Here is a 20,265-nt window from a genome sequence, read left to right on the forward strand (position 1 = left end):
TTAGACATTTACACACGACTGCAGCTTTTCTTTAAGAGAATAGAAATGTATTATATAAAGGAAGAAACAAACCAAGCTATCAAAATGTTAGAACGATCTCACGCAGAGCAAATCAAAGTGATGAATCCTACCTGTCAACATGATTTTTTCCACATATCTGAAAATATAAACTTTCTCAATTGTAATAACTTAGAGATTTCTAACTGAACTCTCCTGGTTTGGAAGATTAAACCCTTCCACTAAAGTGACAGGTTCCCTGAATTAACGTAAACGCCTCCTAGGAGAAAAACTAAATTTGCTTCTAAACTCAAATCTGGTGCCTTCTGCACTGAATGTTTTGAAACATGTGTGTCTTAGATTCTTCTGAACTTATAAACAAAACTAATGGTCTTACATATTTACCCTAACCATTGTACACCCAACCATGTAAGCATTCCTGATGAAGGGCTTTTGCCCGAAACGTTGATTTTCCTGCTCCTCGGATGCTGCCTGACCTGCTGTGCTTTTCCAGCACCACTGTGATCTAAACTCTGATTTCCAGCATCTGCAGTCCTCACTTTTGCCACGTAAACATTGTTCATTGCTACTCTTAGTCTGCTGTTACTTGCTTTCTGACAATATACTGGATTTGGTCATCTTTCTGGAAAGGTTTTGACCTTGTTTATTTTGAGAAACCCTTTGCAGAAGTAACAAATAACCATCTGCCTCTGTTTTGAAACCCAAATTCTAAAAATGCTATTACATATGTAAACAATGCATTTCTCTTTAAAGGGGTCAAGACCTAGTATACAGTACTAGGAGAAAAACATAATTCTCAATTGCCTTTTCAAAATTCCACACCCTGGTATTAATTTAGTTAGACAGGTCTGTACATGGTGCAGCAGGATCCATCAAATCTCATTCACTTGTATTCAGATTCATTCATGTTGGGGGGCAAATGCATGTGGTGTATATTGATTGTGGTTGAACGTCTTGAGACAACAGATACATAATTCCCACTTGCAGCATAAGATGGTCACTGATAAATCCAATAAAAATTGAAGGAAAAACTGTTTCAGTCTGAGAATGGTGAGAATATGGAGCATACCAAGGCTGGGGATGGATTTTACAGACTCCCATGATGCTGCTACTTCACTGTTACTTGGTCAAAAATCCTGCAACTCCCTGACAAAAGCATTGTGGGTGTCCCTGCACCAAGTGGACTGGAGGAGTTCAAGAAGGCAGCTCATCATCATCTTGTCAAGGGTGACTTGGGATGGGCCATAAATGCTGGCCGAGTCAGCAACGCTCATCCCCTGTATTAATTTTTTTAAAAAGGGTGAGGGAATTGGAAGGGAGAAGAATGCAAGGTTAAAGTGGCCTTGCCCTCTGTCAAAACTGTTCATGAACTAATTTGGATGAATATAGTCGTGAGTGGCTGGGGGCAGTGTAGTCTGTTGGATTGAGGAGGTTCTGATTGCGAATAGCATGAGACATGAGTTGCTAATCGGGGAAAGACCAAGAATGCGAGACTTGACTCCAAGATTTAAACTGAAATAGTGGAACTTGGAAGAGGCTAAAATCTGACTGACAAAATGAATTTTTTTTAATGCCTTTTCTTTTTTTCCCTTTTTCTCATCCCTACTGAATCATCAGGGGATACAGTTGCAGAGGTTTCTGTAGTCGCTTGATCCAATGACTATTCTTAATCCATAGGACCGTTGGGTGACTGCATTTGCACCATATCATTGTGTTGGAACCTATATTTATACATATGTTTGGTATCACTGGCTAGTGGTTAGATGTGAGATGTTGTATTTTCTTTTCCCTCCCAGCCCCAAATGTGTTGAGGCCGCTTGTGGCCATCTTTTTCTGGCCTGCAGTTAACCTACTGAGCGCTTGATTGTGCCTGGGACCTTCCTGGTCTTCAGTCCTACACAAGAAAAAGGTCTGAAAATATCAGGCTTCATTCTGCCTTCTGGAAAAAAAGTAATAACATTTTTTAATTTCCTTACTCAATATTTTATTTCTGCTACACTCATTAGAGTTTGAAAGGAAGAATTTTTTAGAATACCACAACAGGGAAATATTGAGTACTGATGGCCAGTGGTATTCATATCAAAACTGGCAACTCTTCTGACACCTAAGGGTTAATCAGACTGAAACAACTCAATTTTCCGATCTGTAGTTTCTGTTTGCCATTCAAAGTGATGACCAATGGTGTGATCAAGAATGATTATTATTTGTTTATATTTAGCATATACCCAGTCTAGTTATTTTGAAGTTTGTCCTTCCGTGTCCATGCTTCTGCCAGGCTGTTGAGCAAAGCAGTGATGTGTGTTTGATGCAGCGCATGTTAGCGGTAAAAAAGCTGATTCAGCAATTTGTTAAATTAAACTAAGTTTGTTTTCCTAATTTTCTTGGGGAGGGATGGGGTGAGGGAAGTGTGTGAATGGTGTGAAGCAATGTTACTAAAGGAAAGTAATTTTCTCTTGCTAATGGTGAGACCGTTATCCATCGGTTAGAGTGATAGGTTGAGCATTTTCCCTTGCACCCCATGTGGTATGGCAAGACAAGGAGTGGTGAGTAGTGACCTTGGGTAACCTCTGTCAATGTGATTAACGTTGAGATTGTACAGAAGCCTGTAGGACCCATTGTGACACCACCCCCCACCCCCACCTTCACCTCCACCAGCACCACCCCCTCTCAATGCAATCTCTTTGCATACTACTGACCCTCATTGTTACTCTCCTCTCCTGGAAGTTCTGGGAGTCGATCCAAGACTATTGGATCCCATGGGAGCTTGTTCAAGTGACCATTTGTCATGGTGAGACTGGACAGGTCATTGTTCAACCTCAGGGGGCGGGGGAGGACTTGCATCAGAATTGGAGCTTATCCTTGTTCAGTGTGAATTCTTTAATTTAATATTGTGAGTTGTTATGATCTAGATTGCATAGCCTCAGAGGGTAGTGGAAGCAGATGCAACAGTCACTTTCTTAAGGGATTGGATGTATACTTTGAAAGGGATAAAAATAGCAGGGCTGTGGGGAGTAAGACTAATTAGCTAGCTCTCAAAAGGCCAGCACAGACGTGAAGGGTCAAGTGATCTTCTTAAGTGCTGTACGATTCCATGATTCTATGCACCTTTCCAGCAAGTGACTGAATTGTAATCAGGAGCAGGAATCCTGACTAATTTATAATCATGGGGTCTTGGAAATATTATAACCTCCAGCTGACATTGCATGAGGATTTCACCTCACTTTGTCGTAGTAAGCAACAAAATTGCATTGTGATAAGGAGCGATGGTGCTGGAGGAAACACGATGGATTTGACATTCTTCCACACAATCTTGAAGTTAGGCGCATTGACAGAGGTTACATATGGGCAGCACAGTGTCTCAGTGGTGAGCATTTTGCCACCTCACAGTGCCAGGGACCTGGGTTTGATTTCACACTGGGGCAGCGTATCTGTGTGGAGTTTGCGCATCCACCCTGTGTCTGTGTGGGTTTCCTCCCATAGTCCAGAGATGTGAAGGTTAGGTAGATTGGGCAATTTAGCATGGCCATAGTGTCCAGGAATGTGCAGGCTAGGTGGATTACCCATGGGAAATACAAGGTTGTCGGGATATAGTAGGTGGGTGGGTCTGGGTGGGATGCTCTTTGGAAGATCGGTGTGGACCTGATGGGCCGAATGGCCTGCTTCTGCACTGTAGGGATTATATGATTTGATTTGGAATTTTCTAAGCAAAGGTCATTTCTGTTTGGCGAGACCCGAAGAAACAAAGAAAACCTAACAAATTGGGCACTCTTATCATAAGTTGTCAGGTGGAATTGGAGGTGTAATAGTTAATCCTGTACCAACACTGAGCTGCATGGTGCTGTGGATTCCGTCTTGTCCCTGGACCTCACTGTGTTTCCATTCTCAGTCTGGCAACATGGGCTGGGGAGGTTTGGGAGTTGCTAATGGGGAGTAAGTGTTAGATAAGGGGGTAAACGCTAATCCTGGAAGGGTTTAAATTTTGGCACTAATTTCACCGTGAGATTCTGCCCAGCAGCCGATTACAGAGCAGCAGGAGTGGGACCTGGGAAGCAGCTCCATTGCATTACTGCAGGGGCCAGACGTCAAATGTGCTGTTATCTGGAAAGGACTTTGGGATACCTTGCAGACACTAAGAGTGCAATCCAAATGCAAATCTTTCTTAGCTGCCTATTCATGCATGGAATGGTGAATGGCAGTGGGAGGGAGTTAAGGAAAGATGCTGGCTCATGAAAAGAGGGGAGGATTTAAAAGGTTAAATTGCGAAGAACTTTAAAGCAAGATTTGAGTCTCTGGTAAATCCCTTTCTACTATTTTCAAGGTTTGGGATTCATTTTACTGACTGTATAGCATCTTGTCTGATTACTGCTGTGTTGTTTTTGCCTCTTTTTCCCTCTCACCTACTAGTATCAGCTTGCAGACTGCCATGGAAATTCCTGTTTTGCTTCAAACAGTCAATGGGAGTGAATTGCCCTCCAGCGTTGTGTTCGCCTTCGTTTGAAACAAACAGCTTTCACGATGAGGTAGAGCCCCGCCCAGAAAAGCACAGGCGTTCAGACTCGCTGAGAGTCCTCCTTCAGTCCCGATCAGTATTCCAAGACGATGACAGGGATGAAGCAGATAGAGAAATTTCTGAAGAAACAAACCTCAACTCTGACCAGAAGCCGCGTGGAAAAGGATGGCATTTTCCCAGGGACCCTGAAGCGGCGTCCGAGCGCCTCCAAAATACTCCCATTCCTAAAGGACACAGTGTCTGGCAGTGACAGCCCCAGCCCCAAAGATGAGTTTAGCCCGGACATCGGATGCCTGGAGAGTAAATGGACAGACACAGAGGACGACCTGACCAGTCCTTCCCTGTCATCGGGGGAAATCAGCCCCAATGGGTCCACTCTCAGCAGTAAGTTGTGGCATCTCTCAGACACCCCTGAGAACATCGTGGAGCATGTGCTGGAGGGACTGCTAGAGACAACCAAGAACGGTACGGATGCAGGTAAGTGTGAAAACATGGTGAAGGTCTAGTGCTACAGGAAGCAGCATCAATGAGCCATTCGAATTGGAGTATATTTAGGTGAGGCTGTGGATCAATGGTAATTTCACTGTACCGCTAATCCAGAGTCCCAGGCTGTTCCACGGGTTTGAATGGGATACCTTATTGGCATTGACTCCAAGAGCAAGGAAGTTATGATGGAACAGTTTATAATATTTAGTCCACAGCTAGAGTGGAGTTCTGGTTGTCAAACTTTAGGAAGGATGTGATTGCACTAGACAAGGTGCAGAAGAACCTTGATGTTACCTGTCACCTATGAAGAGAAACTAGATAGACTAGGATTGTCATTCTTGGAGCAGAGAAGTCTGTGAGGAGAATCTGAGGTGTATAAATTTCTGAGAGGTATGGACAAGTTAATAAGTAGAAGCTTTTCCCTTTAGTAGTGGAGTCATTAACCGGGGGAACCATTTTTAAAGAAAGGAAATTTAGAGGGGATTTAAGGAAAAATATTTTCACCTGCAGGGTATCAGAAACTTAGTATTTGAAAGGGTAGTTGATGGAGCAGTCCTTAAAACAGTTAAAAAGTATTAGGCTGAACATTTGAAATGCAATTATCACACAGTCAGGCCAAATGCTGGATAAAAATATTAGACTAGAAAGATGCTTGATGACTAATGCAGATATGATGGGCTAAAGACCCCCTTTCCATGCTGTTGAAAGCTCTATGACTCTCTTTAATGCTAATCCTACCAAGGCAGGTGGTGAAATTTGGATTCAGTACAAAACCTTGAATTAAATGTCCTTAAGATATTGGAGCAGAATTAAGCCATTTGGCCTATTGAGGCTACTCCACCATTCGATCATGGCACAAACAAGTCTAATGGCAATCTTGTTGATTGTTGTGGAAAAAAAACCCCATCTGATCTTTACAAAGAAATGTGCCTTCCTTAGCAAGTCTGGCCAACCTGTGACTCCACACCCACAGCAATGTTAAGCACTCTTAACTGATGTCTCGGCAGAGCCAGTGACTTCCACATCCCCTGTGTGGATAATCAAAAAAAAACTTGTCAAGGTCTGGTAATGCCTATGATGAGCACTGTATTGAGTATAGTTCGAAAACTAATTGATCAGATTTTTGGATCCCAATTGCAATCAATCTGATGGGCGGCACGGTGGCTCAGTGGTTAGCACTGCTGCCTCACAGCACCAGGGTCCCAGGTTTGATTCCAGCCTTAGTCGACTGTCTATGTGGAGTTTGCACATTCTCCCCATGTCTACGTGGGTTTCCTCTGGGTGCTCCAGTTTCCTCCCACAGTCCAAAGATGTGCAGGTTAGGTGAATTGCCGTGCTAAATTGTCCATAATGCTAGGTGCATCAGTCAGAGGGAAATGGGGCTGGTTGGGTTACTCTTCGGAGGGTCGAAGAGCCTGTTTCTGCACTATAGGGAATCTAATCTAAAATAATCTAACTTCCTTGGCTGCATGCCAGAAAGCACACATTTTGCTAAAGCCCACTTAAAGCTTACCCAAGATGCAAGTAAAATACTACGAGTGTTTCAGCCTTCCAAAACTTCATTCTAATTCCAAACCTTAAATGTCTTTGTGGTCTTTGAAAGATATTTTGTAATTGGATAATGGCTGAAATTACAGCCTTATGTAAACAGGATGTGGCTCTCCATTGAATATGAGTGCTGAACCAGAGACACGAATTTGTGACAAAATACTAATTTTACAAAACAGTCAGCAAACAGGTTAAGTTTCTGTTTCCTTCAAAAGTTTGAGAAGATACAACTATTCCAGTAAACGCTGCAGAGATTCTATTCCCCCATTACGAAATTAGCTTTGATTATGATGACATGTGAATCACTTCAAAAAAGCTTTTCTTCATGTGGGAAGGAATGGTTTTCTCTGCTTTGTTTTGTTCCTGTTATTGGTTTCTCGAGGACAAACACTTTGGGAAACCCCTTCTGCAATTAATTGGAGTCCATATGGCTGGTTGCAAACAGCCCTCTTGGTGGCAAGTGGGCTACCCATTAGCACATCCCACCATCAACATACCGGGGTTATCCTTGACCAGACACTTCACTTAAATGCTGAGGTCACAAGGGAATTCTGCAGCAAGTTGCTATCCTCCTGACTTTCCATGGCCTGGTTACCATTCTACAAAGCTAAGGTGAGGGGGAATATGGTGGAATGTTTTCCACTTGCTTGGATGATTGTGGTTCTAATAACATTTGGAGCTTAACACCAGCCAAGACAAAACTGATCACTACATCAGCACCTTACCCACCACCCTCCCCTCCATCACCGGAGAATACCAGCTGTAATCTGCTGTACCACAAGATTCCATTGACAATACCTCACAGACTCATGACCAGTCTGTACCTCATCAATCTATATGCGGATAGCCCTAGCTAAACTAGCTATGAGTGCAGATAGTTTGTCCCACGTGGAGAAATGATGATGCAATGGTAATGTCACTGGTGTAAAAATCCACACATACCGGCTAATGCTGTGGGTACATGGGTTCAAATTCTGGCAAAAAAAGCTGGTCAAAATTAATTAATCCTGGTCACCACACTACCTGAAGGATATGGAGGTTTTGGAAATGGCACAGAAGTGGTTTACCAGGATGTCGCCTGGTTTGGTGGGTATTAGCTATGAGGAGAGATTGGACAAACCCTGGTCTGTTTACACTTGAAAGTCGAAGGCTGAGGGGCCCCCTGATAGAAGTTCACAAATGAGAGGCATGGGTAGAATGGATAATCAGAGTCTTTTTCTCAGGGTATGGATGTCAGTTACTAGGAGACATGAGTTTAAGGTAAAAACAGAGTAAGCTTAAAGGAGATGTGAGAGGCAGATTTTACAGAGAGGGTGTTCAGTCCCGAGAATACACTGTCAGAGGAGATGATAGCAACATTGGAGAGGCATCGTGAAGAGATACAAATTGGCAGGGAAAGGAGGGTTACAGATCACAAAAAAACAAAAGGTTTTCAGTTTAGAAAGGCATCATGCTGGTGCAATATTGATGTGTTGCAGGGCCCTTTGCTGTGCTGTATTACTCTTTGATCTAAACCAGGCATGACCATACATGGTCTGGCCTATGAGACATCAGTGATGTGGTGGACTACCTTGGGAATGGTCCAGCAAACTGCATAATTCAAGGGCAATGGGGGATGGGCAACAGATGCTGGGATGCCCTAATCCCATGAAAGAATAAATGAAACAGAAAAGTGGATATGGTGTTTGAAGTGATTGGATAAGCTCAAGAAGATGGAGTGATGGATGGAGTCATGCATACCAGATGATTGTGAATGTGTTCTAGGGACTTTGGTTCAATCCCACGATTGTGTCCAGTGTTCCCTAAGCTGCAGGGCTATTCCGAGGTTTTGCACACTGGCATGTTGACATTCCGACTTCAGGAGTCAATGCTGCATGTGGACCTCGGAGACTTGTGGAACGCGAAAATAGATATTTTCCTTATCAACCTTTTTCAGAGATGTTAATGCAGGTGGGATTTGAACCTGGGCATCCTGGCTCAAAGGTAGGTTCACTACCACATGCCACAACAGCGCTCTGCACCGAGAAAGTAATTTAGAGAGAGGATTGACAACAACTGGTGGAGATTGAATTGCATTTAATAAAAATCTGGAATTGGGAAAGATGGCGAGGTAGTGTTAATGTAGTTCAGCTAGTAAATTAGACACCCAAGAAAATGCTGTGGAGTTCAGATTCCATCATGGCAGCCAGTGGCGTTCAAAGAAAGGCTACTTCCAAGCAAGGAGATCCAGGTTCATGTCCCACCTGATCCAAAGGTGTATAATAATGTCTCTGAGCAGGTTGATTAGATATATCTGAAACACAGGAATCGAAAACTACATCAGGCTCATGAGTGTCCTTTAGGAAAGGAAACCTACCGTCCTCCTTTGTTCTAACTGACATGTGACTCCAGACTTGTGGCAATGTGGTTCACTCTTAAATGAAGTCTGAAATGGCGGCACAAACCACTTGGTCAAGGTCAACAAATGCTGGCTTTGCCAGTAAAGCCCAAAGGCCACGGAAAGGTAGGAAGCAAAATAAAGGTGATGTGAGTAGCCGTGTTAAATGCCACACAGACGCACTGCTCTCTCTAGGTTTCACATGAGATCAGAAACCCCATCCTTGACTGCTCCCAGTGAGTGGTTCTATCTGATTAGAAATCAATGCAAGGTGCGTTTTAAAAAAAGTCATTGGTAGTCTTGTATACCATGGGTGGTCATGGTTGCACATGTAGTTGAATGACTAGTGGCAGAATACCAATTGTTAAGTCATATGGTTCTGGCTTCAAGCCCCATTCCAACACTTGCGCACATCAGCTTGGCTGACACTTCAATGCTGCACTGACAGCATACTGCACTTCAGAAAAGTGTGACTGCATCAGGCAGTTCTAAGGATGTGAAATGCTTTGGGGCTTCTCTAGCGATGGGATGTGACAAGAAATAACGGCACACCCTTTCTTCTACAGATTGAGAAAGAGAAATTGGATTTTCCTTTTAACAGACCTTAGTGTCTTTATTTCAAGGGAAATAAATTGTAAAAAAATAAGGATGACTTGCCAAAGCTATACAAAGCACTAGTTAAACCACTATTGCCATACTGTAACAGTCTTGGTCTCCTTAATCTAAGAATTTATTGACTGCTATTGTAGGCAGTCTGCAGAAGATTCACTAGTTTGATCCCAGATATGGGATCAGTTGTTGTTTCAGATCTCCAGCATCTGCAATTTTTTTGTTTTACTTTAAAGTTTTTAGGGAGCTTGACGGAGTAGGTGCAGAGTTTATTTCCCCCTGCGGGTGAACCGAGGACATAATCTCAGAGTAAGGAACCACCTAGTTTAAAACAAAGATTTAGAAGAACTTTTATTCTCTTGGAGGGTGGTGAACCTGTGAAAGTCTTTAGAGGACTGTTAAGGCTGAAACATTAAGTCTAATCAAACCTGAGACAGAGAGATTTTTATTCCAGAAGGAGACCAAAGGTTGTGAGGGAAAAGGAAGTTGAGGATTATCAGATCGGCCATAATCTCATTGCATGGCAGAGCAGCCTTAATGGGCCGAATGGCAGACTCCTGCTCCTCCAGTTTATGGTTTTGATGCGAAGAATGTGTTTAGTTGAATGCTTCTCCCAGGTTCCTTTTACTGTGGTGTTGATTATATTGTTCACTGTCTGTCAGATAAAAGAAAAGACAGAAGAAATGACTTTGGGAAATTGTTCTCAGTAAATTAAAATTCCTTCAGCAAAAATATTGAAAGCATGGTTTCCACCGATCTTGTACAGATAGGGATATTTGGGATCTTCCTGTGTCAGTCGTCATATTGGTAGTGCACTCATCTCTGAGTTTCTGAGCTTGATTCCCACTCCAGGATCTGAGCACAAAAGTTCAGGCTGATGCTCCTGATCAGTGCTGAGGGAGTGCTGCACTGTCAGAGATGTCGTTTTTCAGTTGAAACTCAAAACTTGAGATTTATTTGCCTCTTCAGCTAGATATAAAATGATTCTGAGATACTATTTTGAAGCAGAGCAAGGGAGCTATCCCCTGTGTCTTGGTTGTTTGTGTAACTCAAAAACTATCGCACAAAATAAAAGATCTCTGGGTCATGTTCTTCCTGGAACCTCTTGTGTATCTATTGACTGTCACATTTTCTACATTACAATAATGACCATACTTTCAAGTGTCACAGGTATTGTAATGTCGTGCAAAAGATGTTGTGTACTTTAAAGTCTTTCTTTAAATGTTATTACTACATTCGGAGCAATCACAGGAAGATTCTGATGATTGTATAGACCTTACAGTCACCATTCTGAGAAAAGACATGATACAAAGCCCTGTTAAGTGTTGTCATTAATTTTACATTAATGTTCTGTTGTTGGACTGGCTTTACAATGTGAACACTTTCCACAAGTGGAAATTCAATTTGGTCAAGACACCAATTCAATAACAGCAGCTTGTGACCTTTATTTTCAGATTGCACCATCTTCTATAGTTTCATTATTTACTCAAGCATGCTATTGACTTAACGATTTCACATGAGTTATACTGTACAGTGTCTTACAAATGCAGGCTATCATACCGTACCAAGATTAATATCCCTCTAAATCTTCTTGCTAGGAGATGGTTACCTGTATATTAGGGGGTGACCTCATAGAAGTTTGTAAAATTATGAGGGCGTAGATAGGGTGATAGGGTCTTTTTCCCAGGACAGCAGAGTCCAAAACTAGAGGGCATAGGTTTAAGGTGAGAAGGAAGAGATTTCAAAGGAACCTAAGGGACAACATTTTTATGCAGAGGGTGGTGTATGTATGGAATGTGCTGCCACAGGAAGTGGTGGAGGCTGGTTCAATTACAACATTTAAAAGGTATTTGGATGGGTATATGAATAGGAAGGGTTTAGAGGGATATGGGCCAAGTGCTGGCAAATGGGACAAATTGGTTTGGGATATCCAGTCGACATGGTTGGTTTGGACTGAAGGGTCTATATACCTCTATGACTCTATATTAATGCAAAACCGTTTGATGGTGCGATGGGGTCCCTAGTTGGGGGTCATTTGCTTGGGTGAGTAGGCCAGGAGCATGGGTTCGATCTCGCACACAGCCTGTGGCAATTGTTGCAGGTTCTGTCCCTTCGTCATGTCACGCAATCGTGGAGTAGTTCACCTCAAGCTGCGTATTTTCAATGTCACTCCTTAATGCAGAGGGATGCCTTTGTCCTTTGTGGACAATGGCTCTTTTACATCTCTCTTTTTAGTTTTCAAGAAGAAAATATAGTTCTAAGGACTAAAGGGATTGGGGAGAAAGTGGAGCAGGGGACTGAGTTGGATGATCAGCCATGATCACATTGAGTGGTACAGCAGGCTCGAAGGGCTGAATGACCTACTCCTGCATTCAATGTTTCGATGTAAGATAGCATTGGTAAAATAATATTTCATTATTGTGTTCTGTACCCTATATATCAGTGTCTGATATCTGTCCAAGTAAATTTTTATGCATGTAGAGAAGCTCACTGCTGGGCTAATCTCTCAAAACGATCCACATCCACAAGTGAGCTCCTTTCAGCTTTGTGTCAAACCTCTAACCACAGGTTGTACTCCAGGCGGTGATTTACCGAGTTTGAATGTGACGCTGACACTCAGTGCAAAAAGTAAAGCGTTTCATTCCCTCAAGCTGACTTCTCCCTCTGCAATCAATGGAATCATTCACCCAAAAATTGCCAAGTAATGAAATCATACTGTGCTCAGATCTAGCACACTCTCTCAGTGAGCATTAAAATGCAATCATTAGTTGTACAATCACGATGGAACATAGGTGGATCTTTGCCCAGATTCCCACGGGAACGGCAGGCGGCCTTTCAGTGACTTGAGCCTGTCCTGCCATTCAGTTTGATTGTGGTTTCTCTCCCAGAATTCCTTACAGGGTCTAGGCCAGCCTGTCAAATGTGAACCCGTGGACTCGAGGTTAACTAATTTTTTTTAAGGGGCTGTTACTCTCGATTTAAGGTGAATGTGCGAATTTGCATTTGTGTTCAAGCCCACATGATGTGAATGGCACCTGATTTAAGGTACTACTCGGGCAGCAGAGACTGCACAAATACAACACAAAACAAAAGAGGGCACAGTGTGTACTGAGCTGTTTAGTTTGCACAATAGCCTGGATGCATCAGCAATCCTCACTTTGTTGTTGTTGCTGAAGGTGGGGAGTGATTAAGCAGGCTGTAAGTTACAGGTTCCCCATAGTCCTGTATTACGTGGAGCAGACTGACTGCAATATGTGCCGAGTACCTGCATTAGCTTGCTTCTTCCATTGAGGCCTGCATTTAACTGCTTCCTTTTTAAGTAAATAATAATTTCTCAGGATTGCTGTCTGTACATAAATCACCAACTGTGAAAGTAAATTATCACCTTCAGCTCAGGTGAGTTTTACCAGCCCTTTGGAGACAGGCTGGGGATGACGAATGACAGGATGGCAGAGGGTGGTGGACCTGAGGATGTCCTACCCCCATGTCCTTTTGCTAGGGGCAAGAAGATGGTGTGTGTGCACCTAACTGGACCTCTTCCTGCCTCCAGTAAATTGTAACCAATGCATGGAGAGACTACCACAATGGCAAACTCCAGCAGCCTCACTGGGTGCAAGGAAGAACGTGTTTTCCCTCCTTTATCAAGCACTCTGCCCTTCCTAGAAGGGGCCCCTGGCGACAGTGAGCACACAGAGGATGAGAGCATTTCTTGCCGTCAGCAACCCCTCCCCACCCCCCTTCCCACGCTCACTGGAGCCTGTCTGACCAGTCCTTAGACTGAGGTGTAGGCCAATATATTTGATTCATTAATGGGATGTGAAAATGGAGCGGTATTTTATTGTCTATCCCTAATTCTCTTTGAAAGTGAGCCGGTGGTGTAGGAGCACCCACATTGCTGTTAACTAAACTGTGACGCTGCCTGGTTGCTAATGTACTTGTACTGTCCAGGTACAGTCTCCTTAGCAATTGAATTTAAAGGACCCTGAATTGACGGTTTAGTTTAGGAAGGAAGAAAGTTTAGCTGGTGCAAAAACAAAATGTCACTGGTGTATCCCCAGCCTGTTCAGCCTCTCCCTGTCGCTCAGATCCTCCAACCCTGGCAACATCCTTGTAAATCTTTTCTGAACCCTTTCAAGTTTCTCAACATCTGTCCTGTACAGCCGCAACATGACCTCCCAACTCCTGTACTCAATACTCTGACCAATTAAGGAAAGCATACCAAACGAGTGTTGGAGGCTGAGGGGAGACCTTATAGAGGTTTACAAAATTATGAGGGGCATGGATAGGATAAATAGACACATAGTCTTTTCCCTGTGGCATAGGTTTAGGGTGAGAGGGGAAAGATATAAAAGAGAGCTAAGTGGATGGGTTGGACCGAAGGGTCTGTTTCCATGCTGTACATCTCTATGACTCTATTATTTGCAAGGATGGTTTCAAGAACAAGAAACTTATAAAACTTAGAAAGTTATCAGGATAGATTGAAGAATTGGCCAAGTGAGTATAGCTGGGGATTTGGTTCAAAACCGGAAGTCCAGTGCAGAGGAGGAACGCAGAGATTTACGTAAGGTTTGCTACAAGAAATACAGTCTCCAGAGGGAGAGGTGAGTGCAGGAGGATAAACGGTGTTGAGGTTATACAGGACGTTGGTGAGGCAAAAGTGAGGACTGCAGATGCTGGAAACCAGAGTTTAGGCTAGAGTGGTGCTGAAACAGCACAGCAGGTCAGGAAGTATCCGAGAAGCAGGAAAATCGACGTTTCGGACAAAGGCCCTTCATCAGGAATAGAGGCAAGGAGCCTCCAGGGTGGAGAAATAAATTGGGGAGCGGGGTGGGGCTGATAAGGTAGCAAAGAGTACAATACGTGAATAGGGGTGGGGATGGAGATGATAGGTCAGAGGGGATGGTAGAGCGGATAGGTGGGAAGGGAGATTGGCAGGTAGGACAGGTCATGAGGAGAGTGCTGAGCTGGAAGGTTGGAACTGAGGTAAGGTGGGGGGAGGGGAAATGAGGAAACTGATGAAGTCCATGTTGGTGAGGCCTCTTCTGGAATACTGTGTACAGTTCCGGTTGTCCTTCTATAGGAAGGATATTAAATTGGAGCGGGTTCGGAACAGATTTGCCAAGATGTTGCCCGGAATGGAGGGTTTGAGATATAAAATTAGGCTGGGACTTTCTTCACTGGAGTGAAAGAGTTGAGGGATCACCTTATTAAGATTTATAAAATAATGGGAACATCGATAAGGTGAATAGAGAGGGCCTTTCCCTGAGGGTGTGGGTGTTCAAAACTAGGCTGCATAGTTTTAAGGTGAGAGGAGAAAGATTTAAAAAGGACATGAGGGAAAACCTTTTTTACTCAGTGGTTTGTGTGCGGAATGAACTGCCAGAGGAAGTGGTGGATGCAGGTATAATTACAATATTTAAAGGACATTTGGATAAGTTCATAGGAAACCTTTGGAGGGATAGGGGCCAAGGATAGGCAGGTGGGACTAGTTTAGTTTGAGAACGTGGTTGGCGTGGACCGAAGGGCTTATTTCCATGCTTTGTGTCTCTCTCTATACGTTGGGCCTGTTCTCCTCGGAGAGTCGGAGGCTGAGAGGAGACTCGATAAAAGTTTTCAAAATCATGAGCAGGCTGTGTAGAGTAGATAGGGAGAAGCTGTTCCTGTTCACAAAAAAAAACAGCTAACTAGGGAGCATAGATTTAAAGCGATGTACAAGTGAAGCAAGATTGATAGGGGAAACAGCTTTTTTCACAACGCAAGTAGTTAGGGTCAGTTGAGACATTCAAGAGGGCATAGCATGATTATTTGGACAGAAACAGTGTGGAGGGCTTTGGGAATGGCACATTTGGTTAGCTCAGTTGACTGAACCGCTAATCTGTGATGCAGTGTGACACCTTACAGTGTGGATTCAATTCCCCACTGGTTGAGGTCACCATGAAGGACTCTCCTTCTCAATACTTCCCCTCGCCTGAGGCATGGTGACCCTCTGGTTAAACCACCACCATTGGTCTCTCTCTGTAATGAGAGGCAGCATCCCTATTGTCCAGTTGGACTAGGGTGACTTCACCTTTTACCTTTTTAGATCTGAAGAATTCTATGGCTCTTGAGCCATATCATGCTATCCAGTATCAAGAGAGAATATTCATTGTGTGTTTTTGAGGAGCACTTGGTAATAAGAACTCCTGTGCATTCCACCAAATTCACCTCCTCTTGTCTAAATCCGTTTCCTACTTGTTAAGTCAAATGTGCATTTCATTGCCAAGACTTCTCATGTTTCATAACTCTGGGAAACTATTCTGTCACATGGATAATAATGAGGGGTGTGCATTTATTTTAATTGTACAGCCCCTAAACTCTCCATTGTCACCATTGTAAATGTTAAGACGATAACAGTTCATTAAACTATTAAAGTCTAGCCAGAGTAAATCCTTTAAGTCCTATACCGAGTTGTAATGTATTATATTATATTATTAATAATGAGGAAAAGCTGTCCCAGCTTGCTTTGCTGTCAAGCTGTTCGGTAAGGACACCTGGATCAGCACATACAGTGACATACATACCCAATCTGAACAAGCCTGAGGTACTGTGCAATGGTATCCCACATCTTCCTTGTGTTGGCATGGAACACACTAATTGTTGGAAGGTCTCCTTTAACTTATTTTTTCAAGTTTCAACTGTACAATTTCTAAATTTTGTCTTTCTCCAGCCATCAACAAACTTTCTAGAAAGAGCCATCGTTGAAGCCAATCCTGATTTTTATCAGCTTTACCTCAGATCATTTTGTTTCATAGGGACATGGGCATTGTTGATAAGTCCAGCCTCGTTTGCCATTTTGTATTTGCCCTCAAACTGACTATCTTCCTGGGGCATTTCATAGGGCAGGTAGGTCTTAGCCACATTGCTGAGAGTCTGGAATCACATATCTGCCAGAGTAGATGAAGATGGAGGATTTGTGTTTTTCCTGTTACCAGCATCTTCCCTTTTGAATTTGCACTGATGTTTCTATTTAACACATTCCTTTTATCATCTTAATTCTTCTCACTTCTCCTTTGCAGGCTTCAGTTTCAGTATTTCTAGCTGTCTTCTGCATTCATTTTGTTTCTTCCTTGTGTAGTCTTTATCTTCTATTTCTCAGCACATTTAAACATTTTAAGTCCTGATGTTTGTCTCTGTTCAAATTATATTTGAACAGACTGTCAGCCTCTGAGTAAATATTCTACTCGTTGTACAGCTAATGCAGTTTGGTTCTTTGGGAGATGTTAGTTGCAATATTTTTTCTTGGTTTAGCCTCAGATATTGTGTGTTTAGTTACTGTTCATTGTCTAAGTAATTTATCTATGTCTCAGCCAGCAGCACCCACATTCCACAAATAAACTTAAACTGTCTTATAGCTTTTGAGCCCAATCTCCAGGAGAATAAGTACACTATTAGGGCCATGTTTTCGGCTACAAGCCACCAGACTGACTAAATAATAAATGGAAAAGTGGCAATAGTAATTTTCAGATTTACAGTACATTCCATTGCAATAAAGACTGTTTTCAAGGTCCATTAAATATTATTATTCAAACTCCTTTATGTCGCAGTAAATGCCACACGCAAAATAGCTTCTAATTATAGATCCACTTTCTTGCATCCTTTAATAAACATGTTTTCCTTTTTTTATGCTTAATTCTGTAATAAAATCTATTAGAAGGTTGAAATAATTAGGACAAATGAGAAAAAAATGGCACAAGAGAGGTGTTAAAAAGATATATTTCCTATTGGATTAGTAATATTCTAACAAACTAATATTTTAAAAAAATGTTAAGTGAGAAATTACTGCAGTTGCATTGCTGAGATCAAAATGAATAAATATTGCTTGTAAACATAAATTAGGGACATGCAACAATTGCCTTTGCCAGTGACCGTCACAACCTATGGAAGAATAAAACAAAATTGTAGCATTGGTTGTGCCAAACTGCAGTGCGAACTGGATTTGACTGCAAGGATCCCAAATATAAACTCATGATTCTCTTTTATAGTTTATTCAATGAATCATCTGGATGGAGGTCACCTGAGCCAGTACCTTAATAATTCAGGATTTTTAACATCAACAGTTTGACATTGTTTTAAGACTTGTTCAGAAGCGAACCCCGTAAAGCAAGAAGGTGAGTCTGTAATCAAAGATAGTGCAAGCTAGGAAAGCCTTGACTTGCGGCATGGACATTTCAGTAAGGAGTCAATCTGGCATAAAGTGCCTCACTGTTTCTCCAACACTCGGAACTGAGGGCCACTGCAACTAGAGTAAAGTCTTTTACCTTTATCTTTGTGTCTATCTGTCTGTGCTTGCCTGTTTTAGACAGTCCTCAGTTGGCAAGTAGATACATTGTTGGAAAAAAATTGTGACGTATGTTTTCTCTACATCAGGATTGGAGTTTTTAATTATAGAGTATCTGTAACTGCCTTCTAGGCCACAACACATCAGAGATACGCCAGTATTTATGATCTGGGGGAAAAAAAAACAATTCTTCCAAATTTCTTCAAGTTCTAGCAACTTTTTCTTCTATTACTTTCTCCATTTTGTGTTTACTCAACATGGAGGCTGAAACATTCCTGTTCATTTACTCTATAAAATCTGTCATAACCTTGTAGATCTCATCACATTTTGTCCCTCAGTCACGTCAATCTTCCCCGCTAGACATTACAGACAAGATGTTAACTCACTCAAAAGGTATTCACTAACACAGTTAAAAATTATCCCCACTTCACAGAGTATTGTTTGGAAATTATATTTTGCATCTTGCCCAATGCCTCTTTTTCTCATGTTGTAAAATGGAGCCCAGAACTGTTTGCCGTACCTCAAGTGTGGTCTTATGAACAGCCAAGATTCTAGCTGAAGTTAACATAGCTTGTCTGCTCTCCAATTCGATCATTGCAGTAATAAAGCTTAATTTGCATCCTTTTATAGCCTTGATGACCTAGGTTCTCCTTTTTAATAAGCTTTGTACCTGTACCAACAGATCCCTTTTAAATACTTAAAATTCCAAAGATTGGCTTTTTTATTCTTCCATTATGTATAACCTCACATTTCCCACATCGAACTTCAATTGACTTCATATTGATGACCAAGTTGAGACAAGGAATGAATTGTACTTTGAGAAACTTTGTCTTAATTTCTCAGAACGTGTCAGAACAAGCAAATGGCAAGAGGATAGTATGCATAAGAGTCATGATTAATAGTCCTGTCATTTACAAGTGGACATTAATTATTATAGAATTCACTGAAAGACTGTGAGTAATGGTTTATGCCAGTAAATGTTACTATACAGATAAGATTCAATCATAATGTGTTGGATGTAAATATAGCCAGACTTAGTCACACGAACAATGTGAGAGAGTAAATGTGGTGTTATGGTTCTGGGAGCTCCCTTCAGGACCATCTCCTGCACTCTGTGCTGAATAAATGACTTAATTGACAATGGTCCTCTTTTCTCCCTAATGAAGTATGGTCCATTTCACACATCTCACAACATTCTTTACTCCTCAGGCAGTCCCTTAGGATTGTGAATGACTTATTTCCCCTCTGACTGTATGTGTTCTGAAGTCCAATGCACGATCTGCAGCCCTGCCGCATGTTGCTGGAAAGATAAAGAAGTTATTTGGAGGTTTCTTGCATTCCTTTTGTTGCGTTGAATTTACTTATAGCCATTTGAAGCTTCTAATTGCGTCTGGTGTGTTTCTGAGTGAGCTATCTTCATTTTGTTCAGTGGAAAGCCAGGGTCTCTGAGAGTTGATGGGCATGTGTGATCTCCTTTGGCAACGTTTTGAGGCCATCTCTAAATCATTTCTACTCTCCTTTTTGGGAGGTTCTCTGCCAGGATCCTGAGGGTTCTTCAGTTGGCTATAGCACTTGTGTTCCTTGGGTATCCAGTAGGCCTTGTTAGAAGGACCATGTATGTGAATATTTAATGGAATTGGACCCAGTTAAACTGCATTCACATTTAACCAGCTATTAATGCTCAATGATCTTGCCTCAGAGAGCTGAGTCAGCAGCAGAAGTCACTGGAAGGGAACTAACTCAACCAACTGTACCCTCAGCAAGTTGTTACCTCCAGTAGCGTGGAAGTGGGTGGGAAGGAATTAGACACTAACAAAATGTCACAGTCGTCTTTATACGTGACCTCAGGTGAGACATTCACAAGTTATAAACAGTTCCAGGTGAACAACCCGTCTTTAAGTTCCTAGGTGTGGAGGGATGAAAGGACTCCTCTTCTTTATTCAACTGCCTCCCCACTTGGTCACAGCAACGTTAATCAAAAAGGGATCACTTCCCTTGTCAATGACTTTCTGCCAAATGAATTTGTTTTAAAGGAAGTCATTTCAACCAGGATCTCTCAAATTAACAACACAGTAAGTTTATTCATTACTAAATGCGAGGAGAAATAAAAATGCCACATGCATGTACACAGGTTAGAGATGGAAGTGAGTTCAAGGTATACAGATCAGTCTATCTGGCTGGCTCATAGAGAGTAGATAGTGGAACATTGACAGTTGAACAATATCAGTCTGAGATTCTTGGCTTTTGCAGATAAGGTAAAATTCTTTTGCTCTGTTTCCTTTTTATGGATGTCTGGCTGGCAGCACATAGAGTGAGAGAGTCCTTCTCTAGTCCTCAATCCTTCTGACTGGATAACTGGCTAGTTTGGTTTCTAGCACTCAGTGTGAGAGATTCATTTTA

At 42.2% G+C, this 20,265-nt stretch overlaps 1 protein-coding gene across 2 annotated transcripts in view; it reads left to right on the top strand.

Annotated features, from left to right (window-relative positions):
• The window catches only part of rapgefl1 (Rap guanine nucleotide exchange factor (GEF)-like 1), a 111,080-nt gene that overhangs the window by 27,444 nt on the left and 63,371 nt on the right, over positions 1 to 20,265 (top strand). For both annotated transcript variants that reach the window (XM_072561410.1, XM_072561409.1), the window contains exon 2: positions 4,423 to 5,005. In XM_072561410.1, the coding sequence (XP_072417511.1) occupies positions 4,618 to 5,005 (388 nt within the window). In that variant the 5' untranslated portion in view covers positions 4,423 to 4,617. The remainder of the gene's footprint in view (positions 1 to 4,422; positions 5,006 to 20,265) is intronic.

The sequence above is a fragment of the Chiloscyllium punctatum genome, chromosome 42, assembly GCF_047496795.1.
Source record: "Chiloscyllium punctatum isolate Juve2018m chromosome 42, sChiPun1.3, whole genome shotgun sequence".
Taxonomy (NCBI): domain Eukaryota; kingdom Metazoa; phylum Chordata; class Chondrichthyes; order Orectolobiformes; family Hemiscylliidae; genus Chiloscyllium; species Chiloscyllium punctatum.